At 38.5% G+C, this 22665-nt stretch overlaps 1 protein-coding gene across 8 annotated transcripts in view; it reads right to left on the bottom strand.

Moving 5' to 3' along the window:
• The window catches only part of CTNND2 (catenin delta 2), a 686661-nt gene that overhangs the window by 78239 nt on the left and 585757 nt on the right, over positions 1–22665 (bottom strand). For 7 of the 8 annotated variants that reach the window (XM_075084265.1, XM_075084267.1, XM_075084271.1 and 4 more), the window contains 2 exons: positions 21540–21725; positions 11001–11174 (listed from right to left, as the gene is read on the bottom strand). In XM_075084265.1, the coding sequence (XP_074940366.1) occupies positions 11001–11174; positions 21540–21725 (360 nt within the window). The remainder of the gene's footprint in view (positions 1–11000; positions 11175–21539; positions 21726–22665) is intronic. The other variant, XM_075084268.1, reaches the window with a different exon arrangement.

Below are 22665 nucleotides of genomic sequence, written 5' to 3'. Positions count from 1 at the left end.
TAATTGCATTTATGATGCTAGGCAACCACTTGATTTGGAAATCTGCACTAATTCTTTATGGTGGCAGAGAAATTAAATGATGAACCGACTTTACTCCTATCACACCTGGTTACATTTTTACAGCCCAAGTCTGCAGACCTCTTGCTTTGCATCAGCATTTTCTATGCAACACCTAATGATGCTTATTCACTGCTAAACCAACAAAATTTATATTACAAAACATGTTGAAGAGGTCTGAGTATTTCTTTGTTATTACCATAAGAACGATTCAGTCTAAAAACATGAAAATGCTGTTATAATTTCTCTTGTGATTGTCAACTTGTTCAGAAGGAAAAATGAGGACAACTATATGTCTGATTTTGGAACTGGTAGCCGTCCTAACCGGAAAACTAAAGTACATTGAGGAGTTAAAGTTTCACCTAAGAGTTGATCTGAAGCAGGCACAGGCTTGTGCCGTGCTGAGCTGGATGTATCATGTGGCTACACGATAAAACCAGCAGCTGATTGTATTGGAGAAGCCTTTAGGCATCTCCCACTTGGGAGCTGGTCATGACACCACTGGCATGCCCTTGTCTTTATCTCAAAGTGAAGCAGCGTGTTCTGCTGTGAACATCCCTTTTGTTTGACAGTAGAAATGATGAATAGTGTTGTTTACTTCTAAGAAAATCCTCTAAGAGCTCTAAAGACTATCATGCCAGTGAACTCCTCCATGGATTGGATCTGTGCAGTGTACCATGACAAGGAGGTCCATCCAATGCTGCACAGCTTGGGTTCCCAGCATCTGAAGGGATGAAATATTAACTATACTATCCTCTTTTTCATTCCACTGTTAGCTCCAGAAGTTGGAAAAAATGTAAACAAGACCAAAACTGTGAGCTTGTGGTTTGAAAATCTACCGGTATTGCCAAATTTGAGATGTTTGGATACCTGCAGGATTTGCAAGTCTTCTCAGCACAGTCCACTTCAAAACAAGCCATCTACTAGGCGTATATGCCTTGCACATCCTGAACTCTCCTCTGAAATTGTCATAAAGTTCACATTCATGCTCCTCATACTGTTAGTTGAAAGGAATTTGTTGAAGCAGAGCGTCTTCCTCCTTTCAGTGCTTGGCAAGGATGCTTATCCTGCCATCATACCTGGATGGTGAAGACATCCAGTTCTGGAAGCCCTTAGCCTTTGAAATATTTCAAGAATTTCAGAAACTACGACGATAAGCCTTAGGATTTTCAGATCATGATGACTCTCCTCTTTTGACAAACCTTCCCTAACGAACAGTTAGTTCACACCTTAAAAGACAGTTACATCGCAATAGCGTTCCTCCATAAACAGAAAGAGTAAAAACAAGTTCTATGAAATAAAGCATTCGAAAACGGTAAGCACACTCACTGTCAGCAGACCATGCTTAACCTCTGCATATGGCCTCTACTTACCACAGCTGAAGTGCTCAATTTAAAAGCTACCATCTGTTTATTCTATACACAGGTGCCTTGAAGAGCAAAAGCCAGAATATATTTTATGATAGCAACTGTAGATACAGAGACAGACAAGGGCTGCAGCGTTGCAGTATCTGGAGTGCAAATTCATTCCAAGTGAAGTCATTCAGGGGAAATTGGGAAAACGGAAAAGAAACCAGCATTTAAACAATACTATTTTATTATTTCTCCTCTGTAGCAACCACGTGTAACAAAAGCTAGCTGGCTGGACTTTGCTGTAGATTAAAGTGATAACGGTTAGAATAAGCTTTCAAGTCAGGTAAATGGGACACAGGGTTCCCAGCATCAGTGAGCATAGTAATGTAATACGTCTAAAACATAAATTGTCCATCATTTTCTGCAGCAAAGCAAATAGCTTTTGGGTGAGAGAAGAAGTAGTAGCAGGCTGCTTCATTGATCTTATTCTATGCTCTCTCCTTCAGCCTCTGGTCTAGAACCGGTGTATAGGATGATCACCAGATAAAAAACCAAAAACACATCTTAAGGATCAGTGAGTTCAACTGAAAGTATCTGCTGAAAAATAATTTATTTCCTGTATCTTGATTTTAATGGGACGTTAAATATAAAGGATGCTATAAAAACACCAAATTAACCTTTCTAAGCTTCCTGTTTTAACAACATGTATTTACCTGCCAGTTAAATGCACTCTCACCTGCATTGGGGAGTACGCAAAGCAATAGCTTTTTGCACTTAAAAACTCCCGTTGCTGGATTTTCTACACATCTCCCAGGGGAGGCCTCCACTGTGCCTTCTGTGATTACAAGGTGACTGCCGGAGTGAGAGTTCACGGTAGCAGTGAGACTATTCTGAGAAAGTAGCAAGCCTGCCTGGTTGAGGTGACAGTTCAAGCTAGCAGACAGTATATTGAAAGATGTTGCTGTTCATCGCCGAAGTACATCACAGATGTAGTGCCTCCAATATGGATTACATGGGAAATCACTGGGGGTGTTTTTTTTTTTTTTAAAAAAAACTTATTTGTGTCTATTCAATACCAGAGAGAATCTAAAATGATTTTATAGATTATTCACTATATTAGAAGAACCTCCATATTAAAATCTCAGTAAACAGCTTTCCTTTGAATTTTTTTAGTCAGCTACCAAGGGAAAACACAAGCACTTGCTTTATGAAACCCAGGTTCAGAACAGACTTCTTGCATTGTAGTATTTTCTCCATCCATTACAAAACAGAAGTCTAAAAGAAACAAATTAAGAAATGGATATTTTTAACCCCAGGGAGAGCAGAAGACATTATAGAAACAACACTGAAATAACTCAGTATGAAAAAAAGAGGAAATATAAACCTCCTTACTGAATAAACGACATGCAAGCCTTCGGCATCTGTAATGAACCAATTAATTTGATCACAATAGTAAAAAATACCTCTGAGAAGTTTTCAGAGGGGAAAAATCCAGATATAATGTTTTACAGATGCACGTATGCACATGCATACATAAAACAATGGGGGAAAGAGAGAAAAGTATGTACAAAACCTCTCCTCTCCCCTGCACAGTCCTCACCCCCCACCTCTCTCGTTCCAGAGAATGCCATCCACTTTGGGAAAAGTTCACAGACTCCTCAATGTGTGATTTGCAATCATTTCATCTGCATTTTCAAGTCATGCACCTTAGGCAGAAAGACAGAAACATCTATTAATTGTTTCAACAGTCTCCAGAGAACTTCCCATATGGAAAGTGGTAAGAACTGTCTATGTCTCTTTCCTTAAGCTGCCAATTAGGACAAGTCTCTGCAAGCAATTATGCTGCGCTGTGTGGGTTTCAGGAACACTCAAATTGAGATGCCTCAAAACGGCTGTTTTATTCTTGCAGAGAATGGAAAAACTGATTCGCTCTTGCGTATACTGATGATCCTTTTGTTTGCCTAAAGCTATCGTGAAATGTGCCTGCATTTCCACATTGCAAGTCAAGTGCCAATATAAGCTTAGTGAATTATGAGAGAGATGAAAAATAATAAGAACTAAAAGAGACAAAAGGTTTGTTGCCTATCAATAGGTAAATGAGGCACTCTGCCAATATCCCTAATCATCCTGTTACTCCACAAATCAGTGGCAGTGTCAATGATCAAATAACTGCTCAGTTTGTAAAGAGAAAGGGCTCCTATGGGAACAGCAAACACTTTAGAGGGAATGAGGAACAAAAAACCCCAAAATCCTTATTGCAGGCAGGCTAAATTATCAGAAACAAGCACAGGAGCCAAAATCTATGCATGAAATACTCTCTACAGATAATTGAATTCAGGGGGACATAACTACCATACATCACTTTGAAGGTACCTAGTGCATCTCTATGTCCACTTTCATTAGTAGTTCCCTTTTTATTTTTGTCATAGTAATTAAATAGAAAAATACAGTAAACCAGAAAATTATTTTTTAGTTTGTCACAGTTATTATTATAAAGGACCCTTTCCATAGCTGAATGCCTCTAGGGATTAAGATTACATTAGGCTGAAACTCAAGAAAAGAGTAATTAATCTAGATAAAACTTACTTTTTTTTTTTTTCAGAAAAACTGAAAAGCGTTTAGGCAGTTAACTCTTTTTAGTGTTTCATATGGTTTTCTTTATTCTCCTACAAAGCACCACCAGAGCAGATCAAACTGAAAAACGAAGACATTTCCAGGACAAAATGAAAAAGAAAAAAAAACCACCAAAACAAACCCATAAAAAACCTCCAAGGAATACCAACAATCATATACACTTGATTTTTTGAATGGATTCACTTTCCTGCCATTGACATCAGTGTTACTGGAGTACCTCCAGCATATTTCACCATCACATCCTTCAGTTTTGACTAGAATTTGCATTGTCTCAGTGCAGTTCAACACTGTAATTCAACGACTCTTGAGATCTTGAGATATCGAATGTTACAAGGAATTGCTGAGACATAAACTACAAATTAAAGCCAAATCAGGGGAGTGAGCATGACAAAGCAAACTAGATTACCAACAGAACCAGGAAGATTAGAGAGACTCAGATTTTGCAAGAAGAGGCTTAGAAAGGGGCTGTCTGCTAACAGTAGTGGAACAGTAGACCATGGAAGAGAACTGCATGTTAATGATCAAAGATCAAGGAGTAATCAAATATCAAAATTCCTCTGTGTCTGATCACACTCAATGTCATACATGTGTCAGGAAAAAAGGAGTATTTTTACGTTTTTATGTTCCACTTAGAAAATTACAGAGCTACTTTACTCAAATAACTCTACAGAGAACCCTGAGAAGTCACACCACCTGACAGAGCGCGAGGCTCTGAAATCTTAGTTATCTTTTTGCAATTGTGATGACAGCGAGCACTTCCCAGGGACTTTCTGCTCCGTGACTACAGTGTTTTGTTCTCAGAAATGATCCCATCTGGTAGGCCACCAGTATGTTCTCTACATCTTTGTGCTGGGACATGAGGAAAGTATTAACTGGTTACTGTCCTCTTGCTGCATGATCTTAGTCAAGCTTAAAAAGAAAGGAAAAGATCTGGTGGGTAAAGATATAAAGTTAAATAAATAAATTAGAGAAAACTAAAATTGTGTTAACAGAAGATATCTTAAATATTTGAGGAAGGTAAAGTTCAGAAGGAATTGCCCTTGTGCCTCATCATTCTTGGTTCTGCAGTACAAGTATGTACTCTGTATTCAAAATTATATGAGAGCCATTAGAAAGAATTTTACAAAAATTGTACTTAATGTCATTAAAAAAGAAAGGCTGTGAGACAAAACTGACATATTTCATGGGAAGCAAACTGACTGAGTATAGTAAGGGATTACTTTGAGCATGAATTCACCTTCAGGTACTGTGCTCTCATTCCACAAACTGATGTCCATGCCGATCTCCTCATGATGTCTGTGATATGGGTGTTTGCAGCAGCAGGTCTTACTTCTTGAATATTGTCCTGTCCCTTGAATTTTATCTTCCCTTCTACAGAGCCAATATGTTTCCCTGTATGAATTTGTGCTGCCTCATCTACAGGGGGGATTCCACCCAGGTAAGAATGCCTGACAGAATAAAGCATTGGTTATTTTAAAAATTTGCCTTTGTTGATTACGTGATGTGTTATAAGCATTCTTCTCCATCCTATCACATAAGGATTTATAATATTAATATTTTGGAGAAAGTGAATGTAAGCCTTTTCACTGTAATACAAAAAACTTTCTCCTGGAACAGCCCGATGAAACTCCAGACAGTTAATATGTAAATAACTATAGTAATAAGAAAAGTCTGGCAAGAAACCCACAATATGTCCTTGCCTGATAAGAGGAAGATTGATAACCTAGATGTCTGCTGCTTTAGACAATAATTACTCATTATCTGCAAGTGCCTGGATGGTAAGGAGCTTGAAACTCTTTTTATACTACTCTTTGAAGTAGCTGCACTGACCTTGTGACTGAATCAGTCCGTTTTATGTTTTCAGTTTCCTTATCTAGTAATTTACTTAATGGAGCTCTTGCTCCCATGAGAGTCAGATTTCTCTAGGATGGAATTAAGAAAATAAATGTAGTTGCTCGCCTAAGGAACAAAGATTGAGATTGCATCTAGCTATCTCACGAGATCAGGCCAATGACCCACAAATCCCATTCACATGGGCACTGTACCTGCTGGGGATCAAAGGCAGGGACATTCAGTTGTCTAACCAGAGAGCCTTATCACTCCCTGCTGAGTATGATCAAACTCAGCAAACTTCACTTTCATGGAAGTGAAAGGAAAGGAGGTAGAAAGAACTAGCCAAGGAATGCTGTGGCCTCACATAATTGCAAGACTTAAACAAAGCAGCACTTGTTCTTCATGTTAAGGAGCCCAAGGAACAAACAGACACTCAGGAAAATGAAGCTGGCCATCCTGTCATTAAAGCAGATGAGGGAAGTTTGTAAAGCCTGAGAAGTAACTGGGACAGACGACTGGGCACACAGAAGGGACTCACCGATGCCCAGAGGAGGTGTGCTACCTGTTCTAATGTAAGACATTACGTTGCCAACAGAAACAGTAGATCTTGGTACCTGCTTTTAAAAGATAGGTATTACCTATACAAGTTAAGACAGTATTTTAAAACAAAACAGGATCATATGAATGAAGAAATTCTTTTTAAGGCTTTGACAAAACTAAGGAAATGCTACCTGTGGTGACAACACTGTGTTTTAACTGCCTGTAACAGAAAAGATAATATTGTAGGACCAGAGGCAATGGGAACAAACTGAAAGACAGGAGGTTTGCCCAACACCAGGAAATGCTTTTTCACTGTGAGGGTGACCAAGCACTGGCACAGGTTGCCCAGGGAGGCCGTGGAGTCTCCCTCTTTAGAGACATTCAAAAAACCACCTAGGCATGGTCCTGGGCAACTGGGTCTACATGACCCTGCTTGAGCAGGGGGTTGGACCAGATGACCTCCAGAGGTAACAGGTATTGCAGAAACGTCTCTGGCAGATAAACTGACATCAACCTAAAATCAGCTGTTAGATACATATAGACGGACACAGTAATGTACAGATATCCCAATATCTCCTTTCTTCCTGAGAGGGAAATTTTGTTCAGAAGGGACATAACCTTGGATCCTGGACATCGTTAACTGTAGGACATTTTGCATATAAATTTTACATGCTCAGTATATTTAATGTATTAATAGCCTATTGACCAAGGTGAAAACTAAAAAGAACTTGCCACCTTTATTTCCACCACCTAAGGAAAAATACCCATGCCAGATTACATATAAAAAGTTCTATGGAGATTTCCTTTTATGAGATAAGTCTTGTAATTTTATACTTTGTAATTTTTTTAATCCAAGGTATTAAAATAAATAATGATATGAGGTTGCAGAAAGGACTTCAGGTTTGAAGTGTTATAGTGAGAGAAATTTCTTAGCAAGCAGGCAAGTGGTGTCTTCAGAATACAGTTGAGTGAGTCAGCAAACCTATTTTTATTCGCGCATTTTTGCACAAACTTGGTAAAAACTAAATTAAATGGCAAGAAAACTAACAGAGCTCTCAATGAAAGTAGATACCTAATGGGAAGTAAAGAGTCTCCGCTGCTTCCAAAGGCATGTCTCAAGGCTTATTTGCTCAGTGAAAACTCCAGCTAAGCCTGATGTGGAATCTGTTTGCCTAGACTTTTGCCCAAAGGCTGTCAGGTTGCATGTGTACTTGGAGTATGTACTGACAGTGGCCATCAACCCCCTCAGGAGGGGGACATGCAGTGACCAACTGCTAGCATCACAGGCCACTGCGCAAAGCAGTAGTCACCCCTTAAATATATCCTGGCAGTGATGTGGAAAACCTGAATTTGTCAAATTCTGCCCCAAAGCATGCATATTTGGACATCTCCATATATATTATTTCAGAAGGGCTATTCATATTATGCATGGATGCATCAAATAAGTATATGAACAAAAAAAGAGAGATCTGTGAGGATACGCATACATTTTTCCATGACAGGAATGGGTTTGCTTCCTTCAGATTCCAATACCAGTGTCCTCCCTATGTCACGATGTCTTGGTGCAGAGAGTGAGATGAATGAACTTCCATATTCACCTGCAACAGCCTCTTCCAAAATGAGTTCTGCTTTGATATATGCTGCCAATCTCTTCTTCTGAACCAGAATATACACCAAAAACAAGATACGCAGATGTGATCTATCCCAGGTTAAATTTTTGCATTGAAAATATCCTTCCTCATATCTCAGATCAGTATCCTGCTTTATTGGTAAACCTTCATTTGGACCCTTTAATGTATTTGTCACCAGTATGCTCCTTTTTTGATTTGTTAAGATTGTCTTGGCTCTAATAATTGCATAGACCAAATATTGCATTAGTCATTGTAAAAAAACAAAGTTTACTTTGTAGATGGGTAATATATGGCAAGGCTTTGGTCCAAAGTGTTTTATCTTGACAGAAAAATTATATGCAAATGTATGTATGTCATACTTTTTTGGCTTTTTGTCAGCACTTGGCTTCAGAAGGAATTCCTACAACTGAAACAGTGCTGAAAATGTCCTACAGATTAAGATTTATTATATGCATGTGTTGATGTTATGTACATGTATCAGTGAGAAACTATATTTCTTGAAATAATGAAAACTTTCAGCCTCTCTCAGTTTTTAATCCTTAACGCTATGTACTGCTGCTTGCTTTTTGTGTTTGAGATTTTCAAAAGCAGTCTAGCGGATTTAGACACATATCATCTGTTAATTCTAGTGGCAGACATTTATCTAAATCCCCTACAATATTTTTATTTTTAAAAAATTATTCAGGCTTCCTATTATCTTCTCACTTTCCCTTCATAATGGCATTGGTTAAGCACTCTCTGTGTTAAAAGTGTTACCTCTCGGTCACCAAAGAGGATTAGACAGCTTTATACCAGAGTAACCAAAAGGGTGAAACAGCTAGGAAAGAATTATGGAAGTGCATCAACTCCACTATATTTTTTTCCAAACGAGACCTTATCTTTGGAAGTGTGTGACCTTGCCTGGTGCACTGGCTGCTTCATGTATTCTGGGATTCTTCTGGCATTAAAATAATGCTAATTGGAAAAAACCTCACAGTTGCTATTGCTATTAATATTAATGGCAACATTATTTATTTTAATGCAGTTTGCTTTTTTCTCTCTTTCAGTCCATCATAAACTTCTTGAAAGATTTAAATTAAAAAAAAAAAGATCTTGTCCCAGTCTTTATATAATTACAATTTCTTGGAGGAACTAAAAAAATGAGAATCTCCCTTAGGAATAACCTTTTCTTTTAAGAGTTTTCTACCTTTTATTTCAGTCATTTTATATCCAGAAGACTGCAGCAGTGGAAAAGAGAGGTCAAAAGGTAGAAACATCAATGCTTGTGTAATCCGCAGAGAGGATTATTCCCCTCACAAAAATGGCTAGTATGACATGTGAAATTAAGGATATTCATTCTGTGTCTGCACATCACTTGCAATGGAATTGGTGAATTTTTAGAGTAACATGAGAACAACTGAGCTTTTCCCATGGTATCAGCACAGATAGTACTAAAGTTCAAATCAGTTTTTCTAACCTGGCACTTGCCATAGAGCTCTGTGGAGCCTTCCTTCCTCTTGCCACCATATATTTCTGCCAACTAAAGATGACAGGTACAGATTTATTAGAAATGGGAGAAGGGGCACCACTGGGGCTTAGCACTCCTATTAGTCCTGGCAAATATGCATGCGTCGTTTTCTCATTTGGTCCAGGGCTGCACTCAAAACCAATGAAACCAAATAAAACACATTTATTGTGTTTCTGTGCCAGGATTACATGACCTGATGTGGTCTACAATATGAGAATAATAGAAGTATAATGATTTTCAAGCACAGTGTATATGTAGCACTTTGTAGGACAGAAATCACTGAGCAGATACTTTTGTTACTCATTTCATATGTCAATGAATGCAATAGTCAATGGCATTTTATAAGTTTGGTGGGCTCAGAAAAAAATCACATGCCTCTGAAGATCTACTGAATGTGCCAACTCAACTTCCAATAAAGCTTTACAGGGAAAAAAGTTAACTTCTCAGCCTCAGACCTAACGTTTTGAAATGGATGCCTCATTAGATTGGTATTTACCTATCACATACGAATGCTGAAATGCTTAAATACCAAACAGGATACCTTCTGAGATCTAACTTTGATAGCTGTATTTCCACATACATGCATGTTTTCATAGTGAATGTGAAAAATTCCCACTGAGAGTTAACTTAAAATCGAGGCATTAACTTCATACAATAGGCCTAGATAGATAGTACTTTCACCCAATCAAACCAGTTTGCTATCAGGAAAGTGGTAAAGAAATTGCCCTAAAAAGTAAATTGGACTCAACTGTTATATTGAATTCTATTGATCTGTTCTAAGTTTAGAAATATTTTCAGAATCAAATAAATGAGTTCTTCAATTTTTTCTCAATTCACTGCAAATAATAGAGAGAAAAATTGGTCTTTTGATTATATATGAAAACCAGAATGAGCTGGAATAGAGTGCCTTGGCTAAGCATTTCCTTGCTTATTGTAGATATTTAATCATACGGTCGACATTTTAATAATGTCTGATTTTTTAAGAAGTAGATGGTAAGATTTCTTGTGTTGGTGTCACATGATTTATAACTTGCTCTGCTCTTGCCTGGTTTCTCTTAAGAGACAGAATGTCAACCAGTTTCTGCAGTGACGAAACAATATGGTTTCATTTGACTGTCACTGGTGATATTTTTGGCTCATTTTTCATGGCTCTGTCACCCCAGATTCATAAAGACGCTGCTTCTCCTCATTTGGATATTGGTTTTCAGTGGCAATTTTTCATACTTGACTTGACCAATGTGATTTTCACTGCTGTATGCTGACTTGTCCTATGATATAACTACCTGTATCAATTCAGAGGACTATCTCAAACTTGACTGCAGATAGTTTGGGGAAAACAGAGGGTTATTCCCCTACCAGGAGCATTCAGATACATTTATATCACCAACTCGCTGCCATCTGTAGGGGGTTTTGAAAAGGAAATACATATCAGGTTAATATTCCTACCTTCCAACTCCCAGCAGCCAAGTTCTGCAGTGCCCCTGCTGCCCCCTCCAGTGTGTCTGGATTTGAGCACTCAGAAAGAAGTGTGAGGTAGGGTTTGACTATTGAAGGGTGCCACAGCATCTGGATTCCTTTGGGTGGTTCTGCACAGTCTGGGAGAGGTCCTACGCCATCCCACTGTTGGAAAGTACAAATCAGATTGTCAGCAAGGAACAGTGAAATACTTGACAACTGCCTCAGCTGAAGCTATAACATCTACGTCTGTGTGTGTGAAGGCATCTGCCCACAAGCAGCCATTCTCAATTTTAGCTTATCATGTGATTTCTCATAGAGAAACCGAATTTCCTAGTCAACACTCCTTACAGAGGAGCTATAGCATTGGCAGAAATCACAGTGTTTTAGCTAGTTGACATAACAAACACATTTTTCACTGCATTTTTTTTTTTTTGGGTGGGAACAGAAGCCCAGTGAACGTGAACATATCTTAAGAGGCAAATCTAGAACTTGCATATGAAGAGAATTTCCTTTTTCACATCCTGCTTAGTTCTCTGCATTCTCTCTCTTCTTATAAGTGGGCAAAACCAACAGCATGAAACACTAATGTGGAAACCTGTATCGTGCAAGGCCATGAGCCCGCCAACCCCTGAAAGGCCCAAGTGTGACATGTCTTCTCCAACTGCTCAACAACTTCTGGCTTCTCACCGTGCAAATTCTGGAGGTGTTCAGCCATACAGCCAGCCAGCCGTACAGTCTGAGGCTCTGATGTAGTAGGTAGAACCACCTTGCACAAAACATATTCTTCCTCTCATCACATACAGGGCTTTGCCAAGAAAATAACCCGAGTCTGATATCCAAAACTGTTAATATTAACTCCTGGACAACAAGCAGGTTATTGCACAAAACCCACTCCTATCAGAAAGAGAAACTTTATTCCAGGAGAACAGTGATTCACCTCTACAGTGGAATGCATAACACTTGCACGTAAGCATGAAACATCTTAAAAAGAAGGCAATTCAAGGACATTTTTTGCTTTTTTTAAACAAAAGTAAGATGTGGAATACACTTTTAAAGATATTTTAAATGTGATTCTAATCTATATATGTAATATATATATTTATTTGCTTTGAACAGATAAAGGGATTTAGAAAATTCGTAGCCTTAATACCAGTGTGAAAAACAAGCCCTGACTTTTTAATACAATCTCTTTTCTAACACCTCTGACATGGACAGATTGCATGATACAATACAAAGTACACACTTTAAGGCCAGAGCTTACTGTGATTATATAGGTAAAAAATGTGTATCATAACATTAAACATCTACTAGACATACATAGACAGCACAGGCCAAATTACCTCCTTGTTTAGATCTGCAACAGTTAATCTTCCTAGCTGATCTAATGAGTTATGAGTCAAACAACACAACAATACTTGCACTGGGAAGACCTAGATTCTGTCATTTTCAGGAAGTGGCAATCATCATTTTACTTAAGCTACCTTCAAAAATCTACATATAATTTTGCTAGATTACCACCACTAAGAATCCAGAACACTGTTTTTTCTAAATTAAAGCAGGAAAAACCACCAAAATGGAAAGCTAGTGAGACCATTTAATACACATGAGCAGTTACTCAAAACCAGAATGCTGCTCAGATATGAAACTCACTGCACTGGACAAAAGTTACCATAGTTTAAAAGAGTGGGCACAGCAATATCCAGTGGTGCCTGAGGAACTACAGGAAAATTGCTTTCTGGAAAAAAAATCCCTTCCAATAATACTATTACAGGGCTATGCCTTTGAATTTTTTAAATACTTTTCTGCCATTAAACCCATAGGTTGATTTCACTGTGTGTGACTCCGTTCTCCTTTTTCCTCTGTATAATCACCACCCTTGCCAGAACCGACTTCTCATCAGCTCATGAAAAATACATAAAAACTGTCTTCTTATTTTAACTCTCAGAATTCAATAATTTGTGCTCTCAGAATTTTTCTGAAAACAAATGAGGAACATGTCTTACAGGTCAAATCTGACCTCACACCAGATTTGGACTTCGTACCTTAATAAGTCCACTAATGAACAACTTGCTACATCCAAGGGCACAAATTCAGGTCTTCATCCATCTCTTCCCAATTTGCACGAATTATGGACACATTATGCAACTGAACAGAGTTTGCACAGGGTACTTATATTATTTCAGGGATGAAGTACATATAACGTATCAAACAGATCGTCCCGATACATTTTTTTGCACACATGTGAGGATATAACTTTGTTTTTAAACTCAGGTATTTACAATCCCAACGGCTGCTAAAAAGCAGCTGATATAAAGAGAGCTGTATATATGTTCATGTTGTGCTGGTACTTATAAAGCACTAGAAATGATACTTGCAGATAAATTAATATTTAATGTGGTTTTGCTATTCTTCCCAGTAATGAGAAAACATTTAAAAAAATAGTGAGACAAATTACTGCCTCTCCCTGCCCTCCCTGCTACTGTCTTTTAGCACGATTGTATTCATTTATCACCTACTGTGGGGGAAGACGCTTTTCTCAAGACACCTGATGCCTCAGGGTCCTTGTAAGGGTGATGGAAGCCTTTGGTACTGCATGTGATATCACCTGCATGTGATAATGCATTGGATAACGTCCTGCAGTATTTTTCAGCCGTGGTGTGTGTGCCCAGAGCAGCTGAGCGGCATGCACAGGGAGGGTGTCGCTGCCAACCACACATAACATACACGCTGTGCCTATGGTAGCCTCTCCAAGGTCCTGTGATAAAGGGAGACAGAAAAGATGCTCCTGTAGCCACTTTCTGGGAGGTAGAGGGCACAAGCAACATGACCTGCCATGCGCTCCCGGTCTCCATGTTTCAGCTCCTCTCTGTTCCTGCATGTGGGATCTCACCTAACCCTTCACTGAAGGGCTTAATGGCTTCTGGCACCTTCGGCGCAGCTGAGACCAGTGCCCGCAGCTGTACAGCCCAACTGTCGCAGGGCATGCAGGACTGATACAGGTCAGAAAAGAAGCTATTACAAACGAGATTTTCCCAATCTTCACCCATTTATTTTGTATTTTATAAATGTAAACATCAGCTGCCTGGGCGAAAAAAAGTATTTTCGCCAAAATGATATTACAGTCCATTTTCTCAAATGGTGGCTAAGGCATGGCAGAAGTTGCTTTGTAGTTCACATTGCTCAATATTAATGGACTGAGGAAGTGTGCTAAACAACTCTACTCAGTGAATTACTGAAACAGTTACTGTATTGTTGCAGACCATCAGGAATGATCAGTAAGGTCTATTTGAGATAGGCTGTGGATGTATTAAGAGCCTCTGAAAAAGAGGACGACTGTATGCAATTACTCTTCCCAGCTTATGCTAAGGAGGGAAAAAAGTCATAAACAAATATTCCTTCCAGGTTTCCCTCCTTCAGCTGAAATTACCCACATATATTGTGGTTGAAGCTGACAAACTGTTACGTGGGTGAGATACAAATCTCTCATTTCCTGAAGCTGCTGCAAAGAAAGGATGAAAGTCAAGAAGAATAAAAAGTCCAATGTAAAGACCTTTAAGAACAGAGTTTTGAGAGTAAGAGTACTCTAATAAAGTTTCCAAAGTTTTCATGTTACTAAGGAACTTTGCGAGCAGGAAAAACTCGTTGAGATGCTCCCCTGTGCTACAGAACGGATTACTTACCACCTTCTTTCACATTTTAATGAGATCAAATCCATGTTTATAGTGTAGTTGTACTGAATACCAGGGAAGGCTTTAACTCAGTAAGAAGAGTGCACTCTGTATTTTGGGTTTTTACTACCAACATCAAGTTCGTGGGTTTTGTTATTAAGGAGTATCACATGATGATAGCTTTTCCTGTGATAACTAAACAACAGTGTTTTATTTTCATCCATTAAATACGAGTATTTTCCTTTCCCCCAGTCTCTGCAAAATACCACTACTAAAAAAGGAAAATCTAGGAAAAAACTCAAACAAAACTCAGCAATGACTAAAACCATCTTGATCTCTCTCCAATGATCCTAGACATTTGAAATAGTCTGATAATGCTGTGGCTATGCTCTTTGTAGCATCAGTGACAAAATTTATATCAATAATTAAACAGTGCTCACCAAAAGCATTTTTGAAACGTCGAAGACTTTTAAACTAATAGGCCCCCTAAGAGGACAATGATTTCTCACCCTGCATATCTTAGTTGCTGTGGCAGTCTATGCCAGCTGTCCCGAGGCATATCAGTCCAACAGCCTCTTTTGGAAACGTTTGTCCAAGAGATGCATTGGCCAATGCTGCCAAGAGCAGAAATCTAAGGTTAAGCAACAAAAATTCATCAAAATCACAGAGCTTGCTTTCAGGGGTGATGGGAATCCATGCAGCTGATACAAAGGAGGCAGGAATGCCACTATTTAAATCAAGACAGATTTCACTTTAGACATCCAGGCCTAAAGAAAGGTGGAGAATATAAATGAAGGTGTCTACTGACACAGAGGCTACAGGAGTAGCGTGGGAGAGGGCAGAGCTGCTATGGTCCAGCAACACCTAGTCCCAACAAAACTATGCAATTTTTTTTGATACAGTTTATTACATAAATAACAGTAACCTCCCCAATTTGATGCAACAATATTTACAATTTTGGGAAAGGTGTTTGGAATGCTTTCAAAATACTTCAATGTTTTGAATCTTTATAATTAATCTGAGATATGAATAAATCTAATTTATACTTCAGATTACATATGACATTCTTAAAATAATTGTCAATGCCTTTATTCAAGTTTTTTATATTATAACACTTAGCTAAGAAAAATAATTTAATTTGATTTGTGTATTTTGTCCTTGCTTAAATCCAGACCCCTCCCAAATAAAACAGGATGGAGTTCAATCCAGGGACAACAATCTTTGGCATCTCACTACATCTCCTTCTCCTCACCCCTCTGCTTTCCATATGAAGCTGAAACTAATGGGCTTTGCACTATATTCCGGAAATTGAGAAATATTAATTATGTTTAACACCTCTGTAGTTCTGACTTTGAAAACAACGTGGTCATACATTATACTGAGAGATTCCCCGGGTATATGAGACGTTTCTGTGTAGGCAAGCAAGAATTTAGAAATGGTTGCTAAGAAGCTCTGGAAGGAGCTGCTCAAGAGGGTTGATTTCCTGCTACTCAACACTTGGCAGAACCACCTTGTGCAAGACAAGGAAGCAACAAGTGGAAGCAATATCCTTCCTGAGCAGAACATACTGGCAACACAGCCTTTCATCTCTAATCTTAGATTAGATTATTAGCTAAACCTAGGAACCACCACCATTTCTCTGTTTATCTGCCTATTAATTCAGCAGACTATTGAAATATACTTGGTAAAGTAGTCTCACCACATAAAAGGCATATCTGACAGCTTTATTTTTTATTCTTTTTGAAATATTATAGCCTTAAACCCATTATTTCACCTGGATAGAAGAATTTACAGCCCATTTAGCAAGCATGCTAAAGAGGTGTGCCAGTGATATATAACTTGAAATGTTGCTGCTATGCCTTAAGGCTCCCAACAGAAGGTGAAAGAGAAGGTCAGGCTCATTTCAAAAGTGTCACTTCCAATCAAAAATCAGATTTGGGGCTAGATTCTGGATTGACAAGAATGATCACAGATGGGAACTCGAGAGAAGCATGAAGCCAAGAAGTGAGCCTGTTTCTTCTTAATGAAGAAAGGAAATGAAATAGTGCCACATGTACATAATGGGCTGCATAACAAGAAATAAAATAAGGATTAATGACAACTGCCTGGCTCTTTCACTGAAATTGGACTATACATCTTATTTCCCCTAACTGCTTTTTGTCGTAATCCTCGTTCCTCATACAGCTTAAAGAATAACCTGTTGGCAGCAGTGAGCACACCAACAGCGGCAACAAAATTTTCAGCAGTGGAAAAATTAGTTTCTGTTGAAGAGTGACATGATACAAGGCAGGGGGGTCAATGTCTATGATGCCCTAGTCAGAGGTGAAGGCCTGTACAGCTGGAGAGCTTTGTGGGGTGAGGGCTCCATAACAGCTGATCACAGGTAAGCAGCAGAGAGAATATAACGAACAACAGCGATGGCAGGGAATTACAGTCCTTGGGGCCTGAGACAGAAATAAAGTCAGGCGAATCTCACTTATTTTTCCTGAAGCCTTTATAGAAGTTTTGCTTTCTGTTTCTCCTTAGAATACCAATGTCATGCCTGGCTTTTACTGAAAATCTTTAGAAGGTTTGAGTCTCTTCTGGCATTAAACTTGTGTAACAAAGCATGTGCCTCAGGAACGTGTCTGAGCTCTGGTAAACCACCAAAGAGAAAAAGGACTGTGGGCTCTTTCAACATCGCCCATCTTTATTCTGAAATAAGAACACTTGTTTCCTGTGATCCCAAGGGAACTCCTTAAGTCAAGTCATTTGAAAGGTGATATTATACTTAACAAAGAAACATCTCTTATTTGATTTCAAGATGTAGAGAAGTTGCCATTGGTATAGACAACTGATGCCATGAATGAAAAATATATTCCAATTTGTTCTTGAAAGGCCTTTCCAAGAAAACCTCATTCTGTATTACCACTGCGTTCTGTTCTTCTCCCCAAATAACTTATGTGCAACTACTACTGAAATATAATCTAGAGAAATAGGGATAATTGTTTCCTAAATCATAAAACAAAGATATTAACTTCTACCTTCTTTACAGAGAAAACCAATGAGAAAGTGACTTTAATGTTACAGGTCTCCTGTTTTATGGTTTAAGAAACAAACTCCCTAGCTGTGTATGAGTTTTTTTTTTTTAAAGTATAGAAAACTGTTACTTTATCAACATCTGCTGTCTAAGAGGATACATCTGGTATTATTGCCAAATTACAGTAGTTTTGCTACCAGTAGCTTTTAAATAAGTTGATGACTTCTATTCAAAAATTAAAGACCACCCCATAAATACCCCATCACTTCAGGAGGAGTTCAAGAAAATAACACTTGAGAAACTAAGTGAAGGATGGAAGGAGTATACTGTAGAAGGAGAATTTCACAATTGCGTTTACTAAAATCTGAACATTTTTTCCCCACACTGTTTGGTAAACTTTTTCCAACCTTAACGATCCTATGATACTGAGGAAGACTAAGATAGCCAATTTCATTATATGAGAACCCCACGCGCTGCCAAAAAAAGAACAATACCTATGCTCTGAACATGTATTTTCTGGGGACACAAAACATAGCAGGCCGCAGAACTGGAAACTACTCCCGTGTACTGAGGTATTGCAACTCAGAGATGTGTCTGTGCCCTCTGCTTCACCTGTCGTGAAAGGCAAAACTCTCAAGTATTAAAGGAATCACATAGGTAAATGACTGGAGTTTTAATACTGGGCTGAACTCCACTTCATGTATCTGTAAGCAACAATAATAAGGAGCCTAAAGAAAGATTTGTTTTCACATTTGTGAAGAACTTTCCCAACAGGTAACTAGGTTTCTATTGTCTAGCATGAACAATCTATTACAAGTAGCCTGAAGGTCAATGCCATCTCTTCACAGGGCATCTGGGTAACTGACTACTTTTATATCTTTTTCTTCTTCCACTTCCTTGAGGTTTCCTTCCACAGGTTCCAAACCCACAGTGGAGTGCAATGCTTTCAGTGTTTCAGATGTTGTAAATCATTGCTTCCTATGAAGACAGCATGCTGAGGAAAGAACGAGATCTGTTCTGAGGGACAGAACAAGCAGCAGGTAACAGCTTAAGCGCTGCAATTGAAAAGAGATTATGAAAGGCATTACCTAGAAAAATTTAAAAGCCTAGCAGAAAAATGATGAGATTACTGTAAAAGAATATGTACATGTGAAATACACAGGGCAGCAGTCAGCACACAGGGAGACCATGTATGGTGAAAGGACATGTGAAAACTTTCTCCCACAACCTCCAGAAAGTGTTGATGAGCTTAGTTTACATGGGGTAAATTCTGACTAACTTGAGGAACACAAGACAACCCCGTTGTTAGAGTCTCTTGCCTGGGAAAAATCCCAACCCCCAAAAACCACCCAAGAATAGTGATATTTTCTTGACACACAGAGGAACAGTAAACAGAGTGTTCCGGACTGTGACACAGTCCAGAAGAACATGATCTGGGCTTCCAGTTAGTCCTACTTTTCAGTAGTAATGAATGTGCTGGGGTCCTGAAAAACTGCAAGACAATGACAGAGCCAAAGCAGTGTGGGGTTTGTTTTTGTTTTTGTTTTTACATTAGTGGACTGGGTGGTTTCCAGAAAGAAATCTGACTGAATATAGTGTGTGCTCATTTTTGCAAAATAAATGGACACAAAAATTACCTTTACCCTTACCTCCGTTTGGGTTGGAGTCGAGCTCCATGCTATTAATATAAAGGCACAGTTACATGAATAACATTATTCTGTTTTTCTTTTCCATTTATGAGAGTAACTTGGGAGAGCTGTTTCTGGCATGCTGATCTTGCTAGCAGACCTCAGTCACAGTTTTTTTTAGTAACATTCTAGTTAACTTGATAAAATATGTTAAAATGTTTGGTACGGCCAACAACAGTCAAGGATCACGGGGTGAGAATAACTCAAACTGCAGAAGGCGGCTCACAAGGCTCCCTTAAACTCCTGAACTGAATAATAGCCACAGGTGAGAACTTGTATGTGGCAAGATAGGGTAGGCTGTCCAGATTTAAAGGAAAGGAGATGAAAGCAGAAAATTCATTAGAAAAATATTTCTAATGTTTGTAAGGAAAAGTGGTCCTGTGCACCACAAAATTAGTTCTAGAAAGAGTAAATTTATTGCCTTGCTGCAGAAAAGCTTACAGAACATAAACCTGAAAATATGTGCATAGTCTTACTTTTCTTTGGATTTTGAAAATTATATTAAACCATATGATTAGGCAAACACAAGCAGATCTGAAGAGACCTTTACCATGCTGCATGCTGATAATGAAGGCTTATAGAAACAGACAGAAGATATCTAAGAGCAGGCAGAAGCACATATATTATAAAGGACATCAGCCAAAAGAGATTAGTTCTTTGGCCTGGAGGAGGAGGAAGATCTTTCATAGGGAACCTTTAAAGTACAGACAAGTCTGACAGGAACAATGAAACAATCATTAATACAGAGTTAAAAGTATGAACCTGAGATCCAGAAATCACAGAAGGAATATATAAGAAAGATTTTAAAAAGACTATATATAGTGCACGTGCGTGTGTGCAGATGTGCGTGTTGGTAAACAGAGCATCAAAAGAGAAAGGTGAGTTGCAGTTTGACCCATTCATATCCAGACACACTATTTTTGTTGTTGCACTTTGAATAACTGCAAGTGCGGTGTGTGGGAACTGTCAGTTCAGGAACAGGGATGGTGACTGCTTTATGGGGTAAAATTAGCTTTCTTTGGCACTTTTTATCTTGCTGTAGCCTAATACAGGAATCCCAACAAAAGGACACAATAAATTCAAGTTATCTGATGACTGCAACGTTTAACTAGAAAAATTGAAGTCTTACTAGTCAGGAATGCTGCATTTTTCAGTACCTGCATCTTAGCTTGTTAATGTGCCTATAACTTTTCCACATTAACACAATTTGCCTTTATGAACTCAGGAATATTTTCAATACTGGTTTACATCATTTATGCAAATACCCTGTGCACCTAATTGCTTATTCAAATATTTTGTTTGAGCAATCTGAAATAGAAATAAATGGCAATGGAAAAGACAAAGTCTAGGAAGAGATGGAGAACTGCCTGCTGTCAGTACAATTCATTTGAAGCAGTTCATAAATCAGTAGCCATTCTCATTGTTATTTAGTGTGTGTACTGATACGTCTTTCTCCGTGACATCGTTACCAGCATTCCCCAAATTTTAAGTTGTTAATGGGAAAACAAGGAGATAAATACACTTTGAAAGTCAACCTACCTATAGTAAAACCTGCAGCACCTCAAATAACTTCAGGAAACTGCCAAGACTGTACTTCACAATTTTTGTTTGGTAACAATATTAAATATACCAAAATATGCATGCTTCTAACATTCACTCATATTGCTGGATTCAGACCTATTTTTTTCTCAACATGTAGAGGCAGAGTACAAGACTAACTTTGAAGCAGATAAATATACAAATGTAAGCCTGATGTTTGCTTACATCAAGGCCTCTCAACGCACAGGTGGCTGTATGGAAGTACAGTGTAAAGTATATGCAGATTATATTTGAATGTTAAGACTTACACTTTTCATTATAAATGGCTTCCTTTAATAGACTGAGCAGTTTACAGTATTTATGACATTCACAGTGTACACACGACTACAGCTTCCAGATGTCACCACATAATGTGCAACTTTCTCAAGCAAACGTATTTCCTTTCGTTACTCGAGCCATACTCTGCTCTAAGCTCTCAGCTAATTAACAAAGGCAACAGTTTTGTATATTATGCATCATGCACTTTATTTCTAATACAGTGCATTAATCATTTATATTTTAAATGATGGGCACGTCAACCACTCACAACACAGCTGCAAGTAACTTTCATTACCTGATCTTGTGATTTCTTTTTCTTCTTCTTCTTCCCCCAGCACCCTGAACTCTCTGTGTCTTTTCCATTGGCATCACCACAGAGTAATCCATCAAGCTCATCTGTTCCCATCTGCTGTCCCTGAGATGTTTCTGCAGCTAGCCTGTATGAGAGGTTCCTCAAAATGCACACACAGTTTTCAACGGTCTGAAAAGTGTGACCAAAAAAAAAAAAACCCAAAACAAACAAACAAGCAAAAACAGAAAACAAAACCAGAATAAAAAAGTTAAAATCCTTCCTTTGGCCACTCTGTGTACAAAACAGAAGAAATATCATCGTTCTTTGCACACACATTTTCCCCAGCGCAATACTTTGCTCATTTCTGAGCGCTCCCCAGGTAACCACAGCTTAAGAGATTTAGAAATTTTTATGGAAAGAAATCAGTAGTCTGGACAGTATTTTTTGCATGAGGTTTTTTTATTGTCATTCTGAACTCATGCTGGAGCCTCATGTGAAATAGAAGCTGAGATAAAAAGCAATCAAGAGAACCTGAACACTCGCACGTAATGTCGGCAAACTCCCACCTCAGTGAAAAGAAAATGCTACAAACAGAAAATAGCAATAGGTTGTGGGGTGAGATTGTTGTTTGGTTTTCTTTTTGTTTTTCTTTTTAAAGAAAACAGAAATAAAAGTTATTTCTGGCACCCTTTCCATGTAAATTACCAGAAAAATGGGAGCCAGTTTCCATTTCACAAATACTTGTAGCCTGAACAGATGATGTTTCTTGAGTCCCAGAAGACTAGAAATCTCTTGCTGCTTTTACTGCTTCTAGCCAGGCTGCAAATAACTTGTAGGCAGCCTTTCCCTTTAATCCATTTATTCCCCCAGTAGGTTGTGCCTTCTGCAAAAGATGGTGGAGGGCATCCAGAAATTGAGTGAGACCCACTGGAGGAAAAAAGATGGTACTGCTAATTCAAGATAATTTCTGCAAGTCAATACTCACTTGAAGCCTCCTCATTTATTTGGTTCAATTCGGTTTGACTACCCTTAAACAGGAAGGACATGTGCTTAATATTCTGGAGGCATGGAAAGCGTGGTTAAAAAAAGCCAGTCTGTATCTATGTATATTTCAACTGTTCCTAATGCT

Source organism: Phalacrocorax aristotelis, chromosome 2, assembly GCF_949628215.1.
Source record: "Phalacrocorax aristotelis chromosome 2, bGulAri2.1, whole genome shotgun sequence".
NCBI lineage: Eukaryota > Metazoa > Chordata > Aves > Suliformes > Phalacrocoracidae > Phalacrocorax > Phalacrocorax aristotelis.
Note: the sequence above shows the minus strand (reverse complement) of the source record. Positions and strands in the feature narration are given on the sequence as shown.